At 45.3% G+C, this 20,760-nt stretch overlaps 1 protein-coding gene across 8 annotated transcripts in view; it reads left to right on the top strand.

Moving 5' to 3' along the window:
• The window catches only part of Eri3 (ERI1 exoribonuclease family member 3), a 127,635-nt gene that overhangs the window by 51,993 nt on the left and 54,882 nt on the right, over positions 1-20,760 (top strand). For all 8 annotated transcript variants that reach the window (XM_010610121.3, XM_010610119.3, XM_010610120.3 and 5 more), the window contains one exon: positions 15,322-15,394. In XM_010610121.3, coding sequence (XP_010608423.1) covers positions 15,322-15,394 — 73 coding nt within the window. The remainder of the gene's footprint in view (positions 1-15,321; positions 15,395-20,760) is intronic.

Genomic DNA, 20,760 nt, shown 5'->3' with positions numbered 1-20,760 from the left:
TTTTTTTTTTTTTTTTTTTTTAACAAAACTGTGATGGTTGAGCTTCATTGTTTTTAAATGGTCTTAAAAAGTTAGGGTCTGAATAGACATGGCAGAGTATATAAAATATACAGATGTGAAGTGTGTAGCATGATAAATTTGTATAAGTATATATCTTTGTCTCCACTTCTTAGCTCAAGATCCAGGGCATCATTTAAAAAAATTTCCTTGTACCCTTTCCCAGTCAGTACCGTCCCTTGCCAAATAATCATTGTTCTGACTTCTGTTACTTTGGGTTAGTTTTGCCTATTATTAACTTTTTGTAGAAATGAACTCATACCACACTTTGGTGTTTGACTTCTTTTGTACAAAATAATGTATGAGAGATTAATTCATGTGGTTGTATATATCAGTAGTTTAGCCTTTTAATTGCAACGTAATATTCCATTGTACTGTATTTTCCTTTTGTTGGAACATCTACCTTCTTTACTTGTTTAGTACATGTTTGTTGAATGAGTATGTACATGTTCAGTTTGATATGGAAATTTCCTGAGGCTGCTGTCAGCTTGTCCCAACTCCCCTCATCCTTTAATAAAACTGAATTCCAGTCCTTGGCCCTGTGATCTTTCCTGTCTATTCTGGATCCTGCACTAGCCTCCCACTTCTCTAAGGTCCTGCTGCCTGCAGGCCTGTGAAAGTGGCCTTTGAACCACAGTAGCTCATTTATTTCTTCTTCCAGACAAAGTGTGTTGACTGTGCACTCTGTACCCTCACTGTTCAAGTTATTGAGGAGACAGTGGTGAACAAAGAGGGGGGAATCCTGCCTTCATGGAGTTTGTGTTGCAGGACATGCAACTTGCACTGTCAGAATTCTGCCTTTGGACTCTCATGCCAGAAAAAATCTTAGTCTTGTCCAGGCTTTTCTGTCTGGTGAAGTCTGTAGGAGTCAGGTAGCAATAGCCTTTGCCATCTTGACAGGGCTTTTCTAGGGCTGACGGGCTTTCACCTTCCTTTTCTGCTCATTATGATAAAGGTGGTGTTGGCAGCTGTTGCTGCTTGGCAGTGAAAGGGTTTCTCAGTATTGGTGCTTCCCTTCCACTCTCCTAGAATCTGATTCCCTCTGTGAGAGAAGAGAATTAATCTCCAACTTTCCATGCCTGTAAGGTGAATGACCTCTGTTTTGTCGGCGCTTGCCAATCTGTCCTCTAATTCCCAGCCAGGGTAATGGAGACATTACTTTGTACTAAAGCAAACCACCAGTTCTCCTTTGCAGATGCTGTCCAGCTCCAGGCCTGGGGAAGATAGGTCAGCTCTGTGGATAGCTCCTTGCAGATGCATAGGTGGGTGGAGGATGGCAGGGTGTTGGCACCTGAGCCTCTGTTCTCCTGAGTGGTGATTGGTGGACACAAGTAAGGAAGATACCCTGCTGTCTTGTTCTCCCTTACCTCATCCATGCCAAGGGGGCATCTACTTCATCATTTTGGTCCAAAGTAGGTTTCTTTTGCCAGGTTCCTAAGAGCACATTAGAGGCTGCAAACACCACACTGAGGAGAAGGGGTTTTGGGAGTTGAAGACCAGGGAACGCAAAGGTTCAGCTTTGCATAGTGGCCCATGCCTGAATGATGTGTGGACTTAGCTTTGTAGGGCTTTTGGAAGGGCAGGTTTGAGAGGGTAGGATAAATTCTCAAGGTCCCTGGCTAAAAGGTGATACGACTCAGACTTGATAGTTCTGTAAAACTGTTTCTTCCAAAGCCTGCAAGGATGTTGGTTTGGGGAAGAAAGCCAGCCATCCCAGAGAATCCTGGGAGCCTGACAGGCCTTTTTCTCTGCGATTCTTTCTTGCAGGCAGCCTGAGGCAGGCTGTCTCTTTGTTAACAGAGTGACAGCAATGTGACACCATGGAAATAATTACTAACAAATCACGGTGCTGACTGCAAACAGCTCTCTGTCTTCAGAGGCATGTCAGGGTGCATTAGAGCAGGACTGGAGGAGCGGCACATGGTAGGGGGCTGAGGCGCAGCCTGCACTCAGACACTATTCCCTTACCCTGACCCCTTTTTGTGATGTCGGACTTTCTTGCTCTTGACCTTCCCTATCAGGTCAACTAAGGGGCAACTGGATCAGAAAGTGGCATGTAGTTGGTCCAGCTTTCTCTGGGCAGTAGCCAGGGCTCCCATCTTTGCTATGCATCACATGGGTAGTGATGAGATTGAGGAGTTTTTCATTGTGAAGCCCCCCAAAGCTGGGAGGATGCTCCATTTCTCTGATTTACTCTCTGCCAGTTGAGACAAGCTTCAACTGCCAGTGCTTTGGGGTTTGAGGGTGACAGTATCTGCTTGGACCCAGAGATGGGAAAGCCCTGCATCTGTGTTGTCTCAGCTCCCTTCCCCCACCAGCCCTGATCTCTTCTTCAGTTGCCATAGTCAATTTTTGGTAAGTCGACTTTGTCCATTCCCTCTTGGTTAGCAGAGTGATTGCTCTGACTGTCAGGGCTGTAAATAATGTTCCTGGTGTGTGTGTGGCTGGAGGCATTGGTGTGGGGTGGGGAAAGGAGGGAAGGAGGAGCTGAGCTGCCATGGCTCCTTCGCCCACCCCCTCCCCTCTCATACAATATTTATCCAGGGATGGGAGTCAGATGCAGCGACCTCAGGGGTCACCCAGTTAAATAGCTTCTGAACCTCCCTGCATTCTAATTGCTGCAGTTGTCCTTTGCTCTGGAGACTTCTCCTCCCCATTGTCTGCTGAGGCACACACTAATGGCTGTCCTCCCTGGCCCTGCTGGGAGGCATAGTGGGGGGAGAGTCTCATGCTACCTTCCTTTCCCTGGGGATAAAGGAATCTTGGGCCTATTAACAAGTGGCTTTAGCTAGGAGGAGCACAGTCTCCTGTTTCCCCCTACACCTGCCCCAAACCTGGCTGGTAAAAGAGGCCCAGGCAGTGGGCTTAATTATTGGGACCAAGGGTCTTCACTCATCTCCAACCCTATGACCAGAAGAGTGGGACTTGTGGCTCTTCTGTAGGTTGCCTGAGCCAGGGGACAGATTCCTGAATACTCAGCTGATGACTGTCATCCTGTGTTCCCTTAATCCCACATTCAGGGTGTGGAAGCTTCTAATATATCCTGTTGGAGTGTGCTACATTTTACTCAAAGATTTGTCAAACACAAAGTCAGTTTGGTTCCCTGGAGGTCGAGTTAGCTAGGGTAACAGGTGTGCCCCATTTGTTGATTTAAGAGCCACTGGTCAGGTGCATTACTGTGTTGTCATGCTTGTACTGCTAGTGCTTGGAGGCTGAGGCACTGTGGGTTCAAAGGCAACCTGGAGTGCATAACAAGACCCTATCTCAAAATACCAAATAACAGCCAGGGATTTAGCTCATTGGTTCAGCTGCCTGCCTCCCAAGTGCAAGGTCCCAAGTTTGATCCCTGGTAAAAAAAAAAAAAAAAAAAAAAAAACACACACACACACACACAAAAAACCCAAATAATGGGGGTAGGGATGTGGTTAAGTGATAAGAGTACCTGTGTAGCACACACAGAGTCTTGGGCTTAGTCCCCGGTACAAAAAAATTACATGCACTATGCATCTTCACTAGGACCCTCTTATAAACGTCAGTTACTTTCCCCTGAAGCTCTTCTCTCTTGAGGGATACTGTTAGACATTGCTATTGAAGGTGCTAACCACTTAGTGTATATTGGAGATACTGGCATTCAGCAGTAGCCTGAAGTCAGTGCCTGTTGAGAGCTGCTCTGGGCCTGGTAAGTACTGGGTTTGGGACTGTAGTGACTGCCAGGTGGTCAGGACAAAAAGAGTAGCACATATATAACTAATTAGACAGTAAGGTAGATATGTAAACACTATAAAGAAGACATAAGGCAAATGGTACAAGAACCTGAGAAGCACCATAGAGAGACAAAATGGGTAGTATTTTATAGCAGTAAACATTTTTTTGAATAAAATTTAAAGCCCAATGTTAAGCTGAGCTTTTCTACTTGGAACTGGTGCAAAGCTGTGCCTGTTCTTTCTCTGCAATCCGTGAGGTAGCCTGTGTCCCTTCTGAGAACCCTAGAGCTCCATGGAGCACACTTTGAAAACCACTGACCTGTTCTGATGATAGTAGGCCAAGAGTGTGGCTCTGTACAGGCTGAGTGCTTACAGAGCTTGAAAGTCAGGGGAGCTGGAACAGGGCAGGGACCAGCCAGAGGGTGAAGGTTAGCAGCTGTGTCCTTGAGTGCTTGTGTCGAAGCCGATGTCAGACTGCATCCCAGATCTGCATACTAGGAGGATGCCTCTCTGCGATGCCTCCAGAGGGCATTGCAGGCTAGGCATAAGGTCAAGATGGCCACAGGCCAACTGGAGACTAGTAGGACACCAGGGAATCTTAGGAGATGGCTCAGACTCCAAAAGCTCCTGGTTTCCCTGACCAAAAAGAAAAGCTCTCAGTGGAGGCAAGACCAGGTGCCCTGAAAAACCTCCTTTTACCTACTCAGTCTTTTCTCCCTACTCTGCTCCCTGCTGTGGCTTCTGCCATTCCAGCCTGGACAGAGTTCTGGCCAGGTGGTGGCTCCGGTGCTTCCTACACAAGTGGGCACTGTGTCCTTCTCTGGAAGAGCTGGCATGCAAAGAACATGGAAGAGGTGCCTGTCATCTTGTTTCCCTGGATAGGGGCTGGGCAGAGCAGTGCAGGTTATAGAATTTTATAGTTTGTGGTGCTGGGGAGATGCATGTTATACTTTTCCAGGGGGTGTTTGTGGCACCTGTATGCTTCATATGGGCCTGCGGGGAAAAACCGGGAGCAGAAATAGCAGTGGGCTGAAAATCTGTAGAGTAGGGAGGCATATAGATGGTAGACATGTTTTTTGGAGGCTTTGAGCAACTGCTTGGTTGAGATTTGAGGTTGATTTTACTTGGGGATACTAATAGCCTGGCCTAAGGGGCATCCCTCTGCATCCTCTGTGTTTTGGTTTCTGTTGGGAACTCTCCAGAGCAGCATGTCTGGGAAGACTTCCAGCTGTGCTGCCAGACCCAGACGCAGGTGACGGCCTTTCGTCTATACCATAGGGAAGCCAAGAGAAAATTAAATGTCATTTGCCCCCTGCACAGCAGGTCGCTGCCAGATCAGACAATGCTGATCAGAGTTGTGCAGAGGGCACCCGAGGGAAGACTTATGCTGCATCCTTGTCCTCTGAGCTGTAGAGATTCCCAGGTGATGGCCTGGCTTACTCCCAGGGCTTTCTCTGCCTGGCTGGGTTCCCTGGCCTAGCGCCTAGCCCCATGCCACATGGCAGCTGTGGCCCAGGCCAGGCCTTAGAGGCATGCATGTGAGTGGGAGGAGATGGAGAGGAAGGGTGGGTAGGGCTGGACCTGGCAGTAGAGGACACAGGAGACTGTAAGATGGCCATCTGTTTCTCAGAAGCTGCACAGTACTGTGGAAAGAGCAGTGCCTTTTCAATTAAAAGAGACTTGAGTTCAAGTCCTGGCTCCACTGCTTACTAGTTGGATCTTGGGAAGGTCACATTACCCCTCAGCCTCCGTTCTCATCCATAGAATTATAAGCATTGCTGTCTCCTGACATCTGTGGGAAAAGAGCTTCATGTTGGGGCTGGTGCTGAAGTCTTGCTCACCCCATCTTCCCTGGGTCCAGAAGAATGGCATGTAACTCCCCACCGTGGGGTCCCTGTGGAGTGAGCTGAAATTGGTATGAAGTGGGGTAGGTGGTGAATCCATCTAGGCTAGGCACAGCTGGTCACCTTTCACTGCCTGAGGCCCTTCCTTCCTTCTTGTCCTTGTCCTCTCAATCAGGCATCTCAAGGCCTTTATCAGATGAATGTGGGTGATGGTGGAAACTTGTCAGAAGTCACCCATCCTTATTATGCAGCTCAGCCGGCTCCCTCCAGCCTCCCCTCCCTGTTTGGGAGGATCACTGGGTTTGCCTCAATCTCCCCTTTCCTTGAAATCCTGGGTGGATTCCACAGTGACTGGTATTAACAGGGCTTTGGAAAAGATGTTTTGAGAGAGAGAGAGAGAGAGAGAGAGAGAGATAGAGATAGAGATAGAGATATCTCTTCCTGAAAAACTCTCCACCCCCACCTCACACCCCCCCTGAAGCATGGCTGCTGGTGGTGAAATTCATTAGTGTTCCCTGACAGGCAGTGGCGACAGAGGCGCTTGCTGTCTGCTTCCCGCTCCCTCGCTCTCGTGCTCCTGCTTCATGCACACTGATATTTAAAGCTGATGGGCTGCTTATAGACTTCTTGTACCATGACAAGTTTGGGGAGGGGAGTGGGGGAGGAAGAGACAGACAAGGAGCCAGCTGTCATGCTGGTATTTCAAACAGTACTCTCTCCTGACCCTTTGCAGGCTCCAGCAAGTGTATCATCTTTCTGAAGCCTGTGGTTGGAATTGTAACCTGCAGCTGTCCCAGAGGATGGGGGCAAGTGTAGGGGCAAAGTAGGCTGAGAAGTCAGTGGTGTGCTCTCTCAGGGCTGTGGGCAGGCAGGGAAGAGTAGAGGGACAGAGGGTGCACTTGGTTGAGCAGAGGATATTGTAGCTAAGGCCATCACCACAAATGAAGTGGCTGTTTCTCAGTAGTCTTTCCTAGAGCAATCTGTTTATGCTGTGCTTATTTTCTGAATGGGCCTGGAAGACTCTAAATATAGGAGTCAGGGTTGAATAAGCCCCTTCAGCGTCCTGTGTCTTAGTGATTTTTTTAAAAAAATGTGTGGCAATCAATTAAGGTAGCAGGTTTTCCCATTTTGTGTCTAGAATAGGGTCTTGGCCTTTGTTCCCTGGTATTTGTGTGCTCATTCTTTGGAGAATGAGTCCCAGGGTACCTCTTATATCCATAGCTCCTCTCCTTAAACCAAGCTTCAAGAAATTCATTTCTTCAGCTGTTGAGTGATTCTAGAACTTTTCCTTTGCCTTTTATCTACCACAAGTCTTCAGTATCCTTTCCCTGACTAAGGCACTGTTTTCCTGATGCATATGGCCTGGAAGTATCTCCAAAGGCAGTTGCAGGTTTGGTCCCATCTGATCTTTTAGCCAGAATCCCTCCTGTGGGCCCCTCTTATAAAGGCAGTTCAAGCCTGGCATGGTGGTACATACCTGTAATCCCAGCACTCTGGGAGGCTGAAGCAGGAGAATTGCAAATTTTCTGGTTAACTTAGCAACTTAAGGAGACCTTAAATGAAGGAAGGAAGAAAGGAAGGGAGAGGGCTGGGGGTATAGGCTTAGTAGGAAGGCCCTGGGTTCAATCCCCAGGACTGTCCAAAAAAAAAAAAAGTTAGCCCTTGACTGGCACCTTTAACCCTCAAAGAAAAGGATGCAGAGGCTGTGTCACTTGTTCAGAGACACATAATCACTTGACCAAATTGTCTCTTAGTGCAGTGGACCCCTGGTGCTGGTTAGGGGTTGAATTTCACTGTCCACCCAACAGGAGCCTTTCCACCTCCAGGTCCCACTGTGCTCTGTGAGATTTACTAGTGCCATGGGTGCTGCCATGCAGGTACTGTCTGTGTGTCAGAGAGGGGTTATTCATAAACATCCTGGACACCTTGTGTTGGTGGATGGAGCAAGCAATGACATTTTTGTCTGTAGACTCAGTTTTATTCTTGAACTGTCAAAGAACACCTCTGATGTGATTAACACCTATAACCCCCACCCCATACCCATCTCTGCCCCATAGGCTCCTGTAGCAGGGTTTCTGATTTGAGGTTGATGTCTTTGCGCAGTGTGTTTTTCTCCCTCCCTGTTATTGCTGATTCCTGTTTTAGCTGAAAGTGCTGAGTGCTAGGCCTGCTGGGGGTAGGCCCATGCTATGTCTTCTGACAAGGGTGCATCTCACAGGTGAGGTGGATACTAGGCAGCTTTGATAAGTAAGAAGCTTGAGCATTAATTTTTTAATACATCAGCAGTGGCCAAGTGAGTAAATTCAATTATGAATCTGCTTTCTTTCTTTCCTCTTCCCCACAATGTAGTGGTTCAGAGCTGAGACTAAAGAACCTGTTGAAATGAGAAACCCCTATTTCCTAGCTTGACCCCCTCACTAATTCAGGTTAAATTGCTGAGCTATTGCAGTGGTGACACATTGTGTCTGCCTCTGTTTGTATAAGAGGATGCAGTGGGGGAGGAAGGACCAATTTGTGCAGAGATAAAAGGTGTCACGGGCAGATAACTAACGTCCAAGCCTCGTGCCTGCTCTCATTGTTGCTCAATTTGCTCTATGTGTAAGCCAAGCCATTCTCTCTTTCTTCCTTCCCTCCCCTTGGTCATATTTTACCTCGATGCCATAGTGTAATGATGCCCTGCGTAGTGGGGGAGGAGATAGGCACCTCTGGCTGACAGCCCTTCCTGATAACCAAATTCCAGTCCATCCATCACCAGCTACTCTCCTCAACTTGAGGAAAAGTGATCGTGAAAGGTGGGCCGTTCATCACCTGGGTTCTGTTTTCTCTCCTCTGGGTGGGGAATAGAAACAAGAGAGACAAAGAGCTGTGTCCCCAGCTAAGTACTACCCAGGCCAAGATGGCTTTCATGTGCTGAATACCACTCTGACTAGATAGGCCTCCCAGACTGAGCTGTAGGGGGACTTGAGCCTTTCCTGAAGCTCAGCCTCAATGCTTGTGGAGGAGCATAGGAAATGTGGTAGTTCTGCAGTGCAGGACAGCTGGCCACAGCATTCTTTGAGTATTTGTACTGGAATGAGCAAAGGTGGAAACTATGGAAACAAGCTCATGTACTGCATAGATGTCCCCTTTGCAGGATCTTCTGTCAGGCTTCTCCAGGCCCACTTGTTCACTAGGTCTGGACCTTCAGTGCCTCTGTGATCCACTGAGGACTTTGAAGAAGACAGAAAGTGTTCCCTGCTCTTCATCTTTGCTCCTCCACGCTCCCTTATCTGCTGATCATCAGAATGAAATAGTTTGCTCCTTTAGGTGAGCAGTGCATGCACATCTTAAAGCTATTGGGCACTAGGACTGACATATCTTTCTAAGATCCAGGTCCCACAGCCTTTCCTGAGAGGCAGAAAAAGGTTAGATATGACCCCCTCTTTAAGAGATTGCATCTGCTAAAAGTGAGTTGTTTGTTTATAAGATTTGAAGAGATGAGAGCACTTAAGAGTAATGTCTGTGACCTTTTCCAGCACAGGTGCCTCCTTTTCTGCTGGGCCTGGCTGCTGGTGTCTGTTTGTGAGTCTGTCTGCATGGATGCTGCTGGTCTCCACTTAAACCTCTTCCAGCTCTCCCCCAGCTCTGTTCACCTAATCTTCAAAGCTGAACTTCTGCTCACAATGGCTCTACCTTGGCTTTACCCATTAGCAAAGGGGGTGTTTCCTTAATGAGCTACTCTCTTGCTTTGGCTGGCGCTGGGCTAGCCACACCTGTTTGCCATCAGGGCTGTCTGGGCCCAGCCAGAGTGGCTCAGTTGCAGGTGGTGGGCCTGAATGAGAGGTGGAGAAGGCTGAAGTCCTTTTGTTTTGTGCTGGTATGCTTATTGGGGAGGGGCAGTTTCTTATACCCTTCTCGTCCATATTGTTTGCTATGCAAAAGGAATAGTAAAGGAACTTGAGGAGTACTCCATCTTCTTTAACTTCCTTCTGATGCAGAAGTGAGGTGCCAGGTACCTGAGGATAGGGTTTGCTGTTCTGTTCTGTTGATTCTGAGGGCCCAGTGTGATAAGAAAAGGGCTATATGGTAAATGCCGAGGGCGCAGTCCATTTCTGGCCCTAGGCCCCACAGTATTTGAAAAGCAATCATGTACCTTGGTTGAGAATCCACAGGCAGGACTAGAGTGGGGGAGGCTTCTTTAAAGGGGGCCCCTTGCATTCGTGAAGTTGAAGGAAGTTTTGATTTGGTGGAAAAAAACCCCATTCCTTTTTATGGCCAGGACATAATTGGGTCTTTTCTATTGGCCATCAGTGATGTCATTCTGACCCTCATAAAGAAGGGGAAATCACACCTGTGGACTTGGTGCATAAAATTTCATTGGGCAATAGTAATAAGCATGACCAGATGATGTTTGGGCAGTTGGGGAGCTTTGTGCCCAGTGAATGCAGCTGCATGGAGACCTGGGCACCATAAACTTGGATGCATGTTCATGCCCACAGGCTAGTCCAGGGCTCACTGCCAGTGGCTCTTTTCTTGGGAATCAGAATCTGGTAGGAACTTGCAGCATTCAGATCTTTTGTGCTAGGGGAACTTTTGCCTTTTCCTTTCTAAATTGGTGGGACCACATATCCATTGGTTCCTACTGACTCTAGTCTAGATTCCTAAGAACCTGGAGTGAAGGTATAACCTTGAGTAATGATCACTGTCCTACCTGCCTCTTTTAGGCCGCAGGCTTTGCCTTTCCAAGGACTATCAGGAGCCCTGAAGGAACCTATACAAGTGGTGCCTGTACAGTCAGAAATCTTAAATTCCACTTCTACTTTTATTCTTGGTTGTAGTATGATTGAACAAATCTTTTTTTCTTGGAGCCTCAGTTTCCTCTTTTGTATAGGAACTGATGACCACTGTAACTCACCTTGCTCACAGTGTTGATTTCTTCATGCTGTCTAAGTAGGGGTGGGGTTGTATGGTAGAGATGTGTAGCTATCTTCTCATGAGTTCAGGTTCTGGCATTTGGCTCTGTCTCTCATGAAGATGGGCCTGGGATCTCCCACATTTATACTGCTTGCGCCATGGAGTCACAGAGCTGGGGCTATTTAGTGGACCACTCAACAACCTGAATGCCTGTTGGTGAATCTGCACGCTGCATGTGTACCTGGGTGAGGTTGGTAATCTTCAACCCTTTTGTGCTCCAGTCAGACATGGGGTAAAGAATGGCTCTTAGGACTGCTGCTGAGCTTTATTTAGATGTGGATGTCTTTCTAGCTTGGCAATCTGGTTTGTCCTCAGTGTAGCCCCTCTGGTGTAGGTTCTCCGTCAATCCTACTGAGCCAAACCCTTCCTAACTAGTTGGAAATGTCAACAGATGTTACCTACCCTTGAAATCCTGCTGATGAGGGAACCTGTTACCCCCAGGACTAGCCAGAGCCAGTAGGATTTTTGGCCTATGTTAACGAAAAGAATTGAGAGGTTCTGGGGTTGGCTAGGGGAAAATAGGTGCTTCCTACCTTTTGCTGGCCAGTCCCCCTGTACTGTTCCTGCCTCTGGTGGACCCCTTCACTCTTAGACCTTAATGTGATCTTTCTAAAATAACTGAATTTGGCATGTATTTGCATACACTTCACGGATAAGGAACATGAAAGATAAAAGGGAATAAAATTATTCACACACATAAGTTTTGCTTCTCAGGCAGCCACATTGTAGCCCCTAAGGCCACCTGTCATCCTTAAAAATCTTGCCCAGTTTTCTCACATTCTTGGTCCTTTGTCCCACAAAGGCACATCTTCTCTGGATACACCTTCATCTTCTTGACCTTTTTCAAAATTACTCTTCCAGAAAACTGACTGGTTATAGTTAATGTCACTGTGCCACTTAGATGTTTGAAAGGAAGCTGTCCCAAAAGTAAGATGTCTTAGATCTTATAAAAGTAAATCCTGGGGCTGGGATTTGGCTCATTGTCACTGCGCCTGCTCGCAAGCACAAGGTCTTCAATTTGATCCCTGTATAAAACAACAAACAAACAAACAAACAAAGAAGTAAATTCTGGAGCTGAGTGTGGTGGAGTACACCTCTAATCCCAGCACTTGGGGGCTGAAGCAGGAGGGTCACTTCGAGTTCAAGGCCAGCCTGGACTGTATAACAAGACCCTGTCTCAAAAAACACACTCACACACATGCACACAAGTACATCCTGAAACCTGGAGGTTGGCTTCCTATTAGGTATTTAATGTATGTTCAAAGTGGGGCCTTAATTCATGTCTTGATGCTGGGTGGCTCTGAGCCACTACTGCTACATGCATGACTGTCCCATTGGGTGGCATGAGAGAGTCCCATCAGGTGGATGTGTATACACAAGCCACCCGATGGACTGCCCTTCAACTTTCTGGGCAGTTGAGACTAGTTCACTAGTCATTTCACTTGTATTCTAATAGTCAAGCTTCCTAAAAAAAAGAAGTTTGCACTTGTGGTCTGTTCTTTCTTATCTCTCCCTCATTCTTCAGTACTTTGTAGGCTGCCTCTGCTCTCCCCTATCCTGCCTACTGACACTCTTCTCATCTAGATCTCTTGTGACCTTCTCATTACCAAGTCCATTGGAGTTTTCTCAGCTTTCATCTTGTGTGACCACTCTATGACATTTGATACTAATGACCTATTTTTAAGCTTAAAATTTTGTTCTATATATTACAGAAAAGGGAAGCATGCCTCCACTGTTTAGGTGGTATGAAGTGGGATCAAAAGAGCATGTGTGACCTTGACTGTCTGATACCCTTTAAATGTCCAGGGCCTGCTTTCCAGAAATTGGGGTGAGTTGGGTGAGCCCTGATGTATATTGTCTCTTGAGGAACTCAAGAAGGAGATGAGGGTATATGGTGTGGGGAAGGGGACACAGTGGGAAGCTTTCTAGGTTCACCGATCTTGGAAGAGTTCCCCAAGGAAGAGATAAAAGTCTTATTCTTTGTAATTTCTAAAGACATATACTTCAGACTCATAGAGTTATGGGGAGACAGGTTTTAGTTTAGTGTTTAAAGAAGGATGTTCTAAAACTGAGTAGAAAATTAGAATGGGCTGCTGCTTATGTGTCTTGATGGTTTCACTTTAGCACAGTAAAACATACAAGACATTGGCATGGCCCCTCTGCCCACCTCATCTCTCATTTACTTAAATTACATCAAATTTACTTAAATTTCATTCGTGGTTCAGCAATCTATATCCCTGGTGTAGCTCTCTCTCTCTCTCTCTCTCTCTCTCCCTCTCTTTTTTTTTGTTGTTGTTTTGTTTTTGTACCGAAAATCGAACTCAGGACCTTGTACTTGTGAGGCAAGCAGCAGCACCACTGAGCTAAATCCCTGGTCCCCCTCTAGCTCTCTTTTTGACATTGGTTATCTAGGCACTTTGTAGGCTTTAGTCCACTGCCAGATGTCTCCTAGGCATCTCAGACTCAGTAGACATTGAGTGCTTCCCAAGATCAGGTACTTATCTAAAACTACACTCCCAAACTTGTGTGTCCTTCCAGGTTTACTAAGGTTAGAACAGTGGGAACAGTCTACTCCACTTCAGGCAGTAATGGGTACACTGTATGCAGAAAATTTAAAACCAGTGACAAAACTGACCAAGTACAGCTTCTCTGAGATCCAATAAATTCTCTTTGGCACTACCTTCTACTTTGTCTCTAAGTACGTAGCATGCAGCTAGCTGTCTTAATCTGTTTTGTGCTGCTGTAATAGAATACCTGAGCATGAATAATTTATTTATTATTTGTTTTTTTGAGACAGACTCTCACTATGTGGCTAGGCTGGGCTTGAACTCAAACTTACAGTAATCCTCCTGCCTCAACCTCCTCCTAAGTGCTGGGATCACAGGTCGTCCACTATGGCCAGTGAGACTGGGAAATTTATAAAGACCAGAGATTTATTTCTCACACTTCTAGAGGCTAGGAAGTCCAAGGTGAAGAGGCCTATATCTAGCAACAGCTTTCTTGCTATGTCATCCCATTTGGAAGGCAGAAAGGATGGGAGTTGGGGGGAAGATAGAGAGAGATGGGAAGGGAGGTGCCAAAGGGGCTGAACTATCCTCTGATCAGGTATCCATTCCCTCTATAACTGACCCACGCTTGTGAGACATTAACCCTAACCACCTCTTAAAGATCCCACCTCTCAGTACTGTTGCATTAGGCATTAAGTTTTCAACACATGGGCTTTAGGGGGCACATTCAAACCATAGCTCTAGCCAAGCCATAAACATGGGCTCTGTGGCGTTTCCATATCGGGCTCTGTATGAGTCAGCTTTCTGTTAGCACTACAAAGTTCCTGACGTAATTTAGGAAGAAAGGTTTGTTTGGGTTAGTAGTTTTGGAGCTTTTAGTCCATGGTAACTTGGCCCTGTTGTTTTGGGCCTGTGGCTGCACAGTATGTCATGGCTGGAAGTGGCCTGTTTACATCATGGAGGCTGGTGAGAGAAAGGGGCAGGGTCCCAGTGTCCCCTTCCCTGGCATACAGCCAGTGGCGCAACTTCCTCCAAGTAGGCTCTACCTCCTGAAGGTTCCACCACCTCCCAGTAGTGCCACAGGATGGAGACTAAACCTTTAACACACAGGTCTTTGGTTGAGATTCAAAATTCAAATTATAGCAGGCCTCACCTACCATTAGGTCAGCAGGTCCTCTTTTATAGCTTTAATGTCTGTTTCTTGTCACTGTCTCTACTGCTACTATCTCTCGTCTTCCTGGCTATCAGTTTTCTTTTTTAGTGTGTTATTTTTGCTGCCTGCAGAACAATCTTGGTAAATCACAACTCCTCAGAAGGTTGCCATTGCCGGAGCCACTTCTCTTAGAAAGAAAACATGCAGATCTTTCCTCTTCCACCTTTCCACGTCTCCACACTCCAGTTTAGTGCTGCTTTTTTTTTTTTTAAAACCATTTGTTCTTCTGAACACCCTGAATTCTTTACAACAGTGATTAAGTCTTATTTTTTGAACCCTAAGTTCCTGACCTTATTAGTCATCATATATTTTTGGTTAAATTGATTTGTGTGGGCAAAATAACATATCAGCTAAAGGGGGAGGGAATTGGTAAATTGTAATTTATTAGAAAAAACAATAATAAACCCTTGATTTAAAGTCTAACCTCTTCCTATCTTTCTGAATAGTCCTTTTTTATTTTTTTAAATCTGAGATAAGCCCACAACTAGAAGCTTAAAGGTGAACTGAGACCCTGCCAGTCCATCTCTGTATTATATATTCTTTCTTTCCTCCTGTCTTACATTTATTTCTCTGCTATGATAAAAGAACTGCAGATTGGTCTGCTGGAAAGAACAAGGGCTTTGGAGTCAGAACCGAGTTCAGTTTTGGGCACTCCTTTTTTTCTAGCTATGAGCTCTCTGAATCTCATTTTCTAGTCTGGGAGATGTATGCAATAGTACCTACCTCACAACATTGTTTTGAAGATTAAATGTGAAAAATGTAAAAGGTACTTAGCCTACTGTAGGCCATTAGAAAATAATGGCTGCTAGTATTATTTTCAACAACATCTCTAAGCACTTACGTTTGGATCTGAAGGCTTGTTCTGGCGCTGGTGTCTGTGATGCAAGAGGTGGGGTCCCTTTCTTGAATGTGGTGGGATTGATGGTTAATGGGTTGGTCTTTGAGGTCCTTTTGTCCTGAAGACTTTGTTGGATGCTCTAGCTTAAGACTGTATACGTGGGATATGTGTGTGCCTAATTTGTTCTTTCTTCTCTTTCTTGTAGGCTCCCAGGCCAGTGCCAGTACTTGGGCTTGCCAGTGGCAGATTACTTCAAGCAGTGGATTAATCTGAAAAAGGTACTTTCTGAGCCCCACCCAGGGCCTTCCTCTGCTTCTGTATGTCTCAGGGATCCCCTCCCATCTCCGTTGTCCTTTTTATTTTTTACCTCTTTTCTCAGCATATCTTCTTCCTCTTCCCTAGCCAGTGTACACTAAAATGCTAGTTATTTTGGGAAATGGGGAGCTTCCTGGGGACTAGGCTGCTGAGTTGAATGTGACATGGCCTTCATTGGTATCACCCAGACATGCACAGAAGTCCTAGTTAAGGGGATTTTACATGGCTGTCAGTCAGATATGAATCTTTGAGCTGTGATACTTTGTTGCTAGGAGAACTGTGTTACTGGCTGAGCCTCTGCCACCGAACCGCTGAGCTAAATCCCCGGCCCTTAGAAGTATTCACCTTTAAGTCCTCCTGTGTTTGGCCTCTGAGCCTCTGACTGTCCCTGGTATCTCCTATATTGGACAAGGAACTCATTCAGGCTTATTTTGGCGCCACCTAGCCCCAGTAGGGCCTTGTTTTGGTCAGGAAGAGCCACAGAAACTAAAGCCCAGTTCCCTTGGCACCAGGATACTGGCTGTAATACACAGCACTAAGGACCTGGAGAATTGGCATTGAGGCCATAAGCTGGGAAGGACCCTCTGTAGCTAGAATAGTGGACCCATAAGGGTATGAACCATTCAGAAAAGAAGTATTTTGCTGTACTTCCTAGGTAAACAGAAGAAAGGGTGGGGAAAAATAGATTCCTTGAATCCTTGCTTTGGAGGGATCCTTGCTCCTGAAGGCCCAGTCCACTAGGAAACTGACCTCCATAAATAATTCTGATAAAAGGGTAGCAGCCCTGGAGGAGTCTCAGGAACCTCATGCCACCAGTCAGCTTAGGGACTCCCGGGAAGCTTGGAGAAGAGAGAATACATCATGGTTCAGGATGGTGCTTCCCAGAAGGCTCAGAATAAAAGAGGGCTTTGGAGAGTCAGGCTAGATACTATGAGGATTTGGGTCATAAACTGGCTAATCAAAAAAGGTGGATTATAGATACAAGGAGAGAATGCTTTCTAGGCAGGGAGAGCGACATGCTTTTAGTGTGTGTGGCTGAAGCTAAGTGAGTATGTGGAAGAATAGTGAAAGAAAAGGTATTGTGTTTGTTCCACACTGAGAATGACTGTGGACTTGGTCCCATGCTTTCTGGCAGCGTTTGTGAGCTCATTTGCTTTCTCCCAGCATTCAGGTCCTTTGCACTCTGGCTTCTTTGTATACTTTAGCCCCTAGCCTCCTTTCCTACTGATCTCCCATGCAGCTGAGATGCTGCCATTTACTACTTCTCATCTTTGGCTGAGAAGGCTAGGGTTTATCCTGCCTTTGGGATCTGGCCCGTGGCATTCCCTTTTCCTGAAATGTCCTCTAGTCATCTTCATCGGGCATCTTTCCTCTCCTTGAAGATTAATTCCTGTATCACTGCTGCTGAGCTTCTCTTGCCTAGAGGTTCTTTGACACATGAATATCGGTTAAAGCAGTTGGAACTTAAGTCCATGTGTGTTTTCTGCTGGACATGTCCGTCTGGAGCAGAGATTATTCTTCTGTGTGTCCCTTGCTAGACCAGGGGTGAGTGAGTGAGTATAGAGTATGTGTGCAGTGAATACTGTAATTGCTGGCTTTCTGCTTGTCTTTGAGAACCAGCTCCACAGAGGCCCTCCCAGGTGGGGCTGGATGGGAATAAGTGTGCCTATGTGGCTAGGCATTTACTCCTGGAAGACAGTATGTTAGCTGTCAGAGCTCATCTGAGGCTGCTTGCTGGCCTCAGCAAATGCAGTGTGAAGGCCTGGCCAGGCAAGCCAGGCGCTGACCATGAACAGTTACTCTGTGAAGTTCACTAGACTTTTTGGTGTGTGGATAATTCTCTGCCTCTGGGTTCCTTGGCAGAAAAAGCAGAAGAGCAGCTGACCAGTGTGGTAACCTTGCCACTTCTGGCCACCTTAGTGCCACTGGGCTTGTAAAGGTGGGGGGAGGCTGTCCTGATCCTCTTCAGCTTGGTTCTGTGCCACACTGCTGAGTTATAGAGGGAGAGAATGGATACAAGGGTAAATGGTGGACTCTGTTCCCAGTTGGCCTTTGTGATTTCTTCCTATGAGATTAACTAAGCAGACCTGGGGGAAAACAAAGAGTATAATCCCTTTTTCTCTGTCCTCCAGCCATCTCATGTTCTAGGTGAGCAATTAAGTGAGCAACTGGGACTGAACTCAGCATTGCATTTTCTAAGGTTTCTAAACTGAGCAGAGGCCACCTTTTGACCTTCAGCTGCCCTCTCTTTTCCAGAAGTGACATGGGCTGCATTGGGAAAGAGCAGCTTTTCAATAGCCAGGTTTCCCTATCTCCCTTCTCAACCTACTTCCCCTTCTAGCAGAGTATAGTAAGCCAGTGTTTGCTGACATTTGGAATGCTATTGAATGATCTTAGACTTTTATTGAGCTGTCAGCTTAAAGAAGACTTGGGGCTCTGCTCTGGCTCCCTCCAGGAGGTCAGAGCTGTCACTGAAGAACACACGTGCATGCTCACTGTACACGCGCACTTGCACACAGACACGTGTCTGTACATTAATGCACAGGGGTACTCATGTGAGTGAATACCGCCAAGTAAGTATACCCCAAATTTTATGTACATGTCATTACATTTAGCTTTGTATATTCACATAAACGCAGCCACCTTCGTAAATATTTGGAAAGATGTATAGACATGAATGTATTTATATGTACATATTCATAAGGTGTAGAGACGTGCACATATAAATCTATCTATCTATATCTTCATCAATAAGCATATTCTGGAATGCCTTCTGGGTGCTAGGTACTATGCTAGGATCTGGGGATATATCAGAAAAGATGGATATTGAACAAATAATTTCAACTGCACTGAGTAACACCGAACAGTTCAGAGTCATGTGTAATAATTTAGTGGGATGGAGTCAGAATAGTTTCCTGAGGAAGGATGTACAAGCTCAAATCTGAAGGAGGTATGGCTAAGCACGGGAAATAGCATGTGGGAGGCCTAGAGGTGCAGAGAAGCCTGGCAAGCTTCATAGAAGCCAGAGATAGAATTTTGTCTCTTTTCACTGTTCTTTCCCAATCACTGAATGGATTCCAGAACACAGATACTTAATTAGTATTTGTTAAGTGAATGACTGCCTAAAGGACAGTGAATATAGAAGAGGAGAGTGGCATGAGATGAAGCCAGAGGGAAAGGCAGGAACTTGTAGATCACACTTTGATTTTGACCTTTATCTTTAGGGCAAGGGAAAGCTATTAAAGGGTATTAAACATAAGAGAGGCACCATCTGATTTGCATTTTTAAGAAGCTCTTTCTGTAGTATAGAGAGATCTTAGAGCAGACTTGGGAGACCAGTTATTGGTTTTTCTTAATGGGGGTGCATTTGTCATTTTGGGGTAGGACAAATCATTATGTGGGTGACACTGCTAACGTGTAGCACCCCAGCCCATTCATTGCCCCTCTGTGAATCATTTTACACTAAAAATATTTCCTCACCCCTCTGCATGTATAGTTTTAGTGGACTAGATGGCAGGGTGGTGGTGGAAGTACTGACCCTTGTTGAGAATTAGACCATTGCTGTCATCCGGGTGGAAGATGATAATTACTTGGATTAAACTGATAGCAGTGGGAAAGGTAGAGAGATGGACTAATTGTAGAATGTTGGATGGTATGGTCAGTTCTGCAACATACAGGTTTGTTAAAATCACCATGCTATGGAAAGTCTTACAGTAAAAATGTAATTAGGAGTATAACATTCAAAAATTTCATCAGTGACATGTTTAAAAAAAAAAAGGTTAAGAATGTAATAGTTTCACATGTTAAATGGTTAAGAAATACATAAATGCCCCAGCACTTTACCTTGAAAAAGCTCACAAGTTTGTTCATAGAAATAAATGGTCATAAGAAGAATCATAGCTTAGTAGTTATTGAAGTGATGGAAGAAGATTGTGTGAAATTAGATGGAAAGTTGTAACCAAATGGGTGTGGCCTGTATCATATGTGGTGATCTCCATGCCTGATAGGTGTGCACATGCACGTTTTGTATGTTTTGGCCCAGCTCTGCCAGCTGGATATAGTTTCCTGTGTTTCTATAGTATATCTGGTGGACAAAATGGCACATAAGCAAATGCAAAAGTTACATTCCCTTGAATTATTCCCTAATACATCAGTTTCATTGGAATAAATCTGCTCTTTCAAAATGAATGTTTTAGCAGCACTGACTCTGTGATAAACAGGAAAGGGTGATTGTTCGGCAGTGAGGGTTGGGTATGAAGAAGGAGACCATGATCACAGATTTTATGATTTGAGCAGTTGGGATGAATTTATGGAAATAGTGGAAGAAAGAGAAGCTTTAGGATTAGAAGAGAAAATGAATTTACTGTGCGGCATGTTAAGTTAGATGCCTGGGAGATGCTCTTGTGAAGGTATTGAGGAAGTAGTTGAGTATATAGGTTTGGGCCTCAGGGATGAAGTGTAGATAAGAGGCATTGATTGGGGGGAATTACTGGTGTGTGAGTGGCAGTGAAGGCACGGAAGTGAATGACACTGCTAAAGGAAAGCTTGTAGGGTGGGAAGAAAAGGAAGCCTAGAATGGAACACTGAGAAACATGAACACTTGATAGAGGAAGAAAAGCCAGAAATGGAGAAGGCAGAGTGGTCATCAGTGATAATAATAATAATTTATTTATTGGTTATATACCATGTGCTGGACCTATTGTCTTAGTGTGTTTTCTGCTGCTGTAACAAGATACCAGACAGTAAACTATAGACAGTAGAAGTTTATTGGTTCCATAGGTCACCCTAGTTCTAGGGGCCACATGTGATGAAGACCTTGCTAAATCAGTGTGGTAGAAGGCATCTCATGGCAAGGTAGCAAGTGAGACAGAGAGGGAATGAGGGTGAAACTATCCTTTTATAGCTAGCCCATTCTTGTAAGAATGGCATTAATCCATTCATCAGTGCCCTCATCCTCTAATCACCTCTTAAATGCCTCACCTCTGTGTTCTGTTAGAATGGCAATTAAATTTCAGCATCAAGTTTGGAGGGGACAGATACTCAAATCGTAGCACCTGTATTGTTCACTATAGTTTCCTCTAGTACACTTGGCAGTAGATTATTGAAGTGTAGCTAGTATAATGGAAGAACACATTTTAAATTTTCTTTAAATTTAAAACTTCAAGAAACTTTTATATTTTAAACTATCAATTGCATAAAATCTAAGTACAGATTATTTCTGATGAAGACTTATCCTCCCACTTGAGATGTGCTATATAAGTCATGTATCAAATTTTAAAGTCTTGTTATGAAAAAATGCAAAATGTTTCTTTTTTTTTTTTTTTTTTTT

The sequence above is a fragment of the Fukomys damarensis genome, unplaced genomic scaffold (genome assembly GCF_012274545.1).
Source record: "Fukomys damarensis isolate Sample0158 unplaced genomic scaffold, DMR_v1.0_HiC HiC_scaffold_23, whole genome shotgun sequence".
Taxonomy (NCBI): Eukaryota; Metazoa; Chordata; class Mammalia; order Rodentia; family Bathyergidae; genus Fukomys; species Fukomys damarensis.
This window is presented reverse-complemented; position numbering and strand designations above follow the sequence as displayed.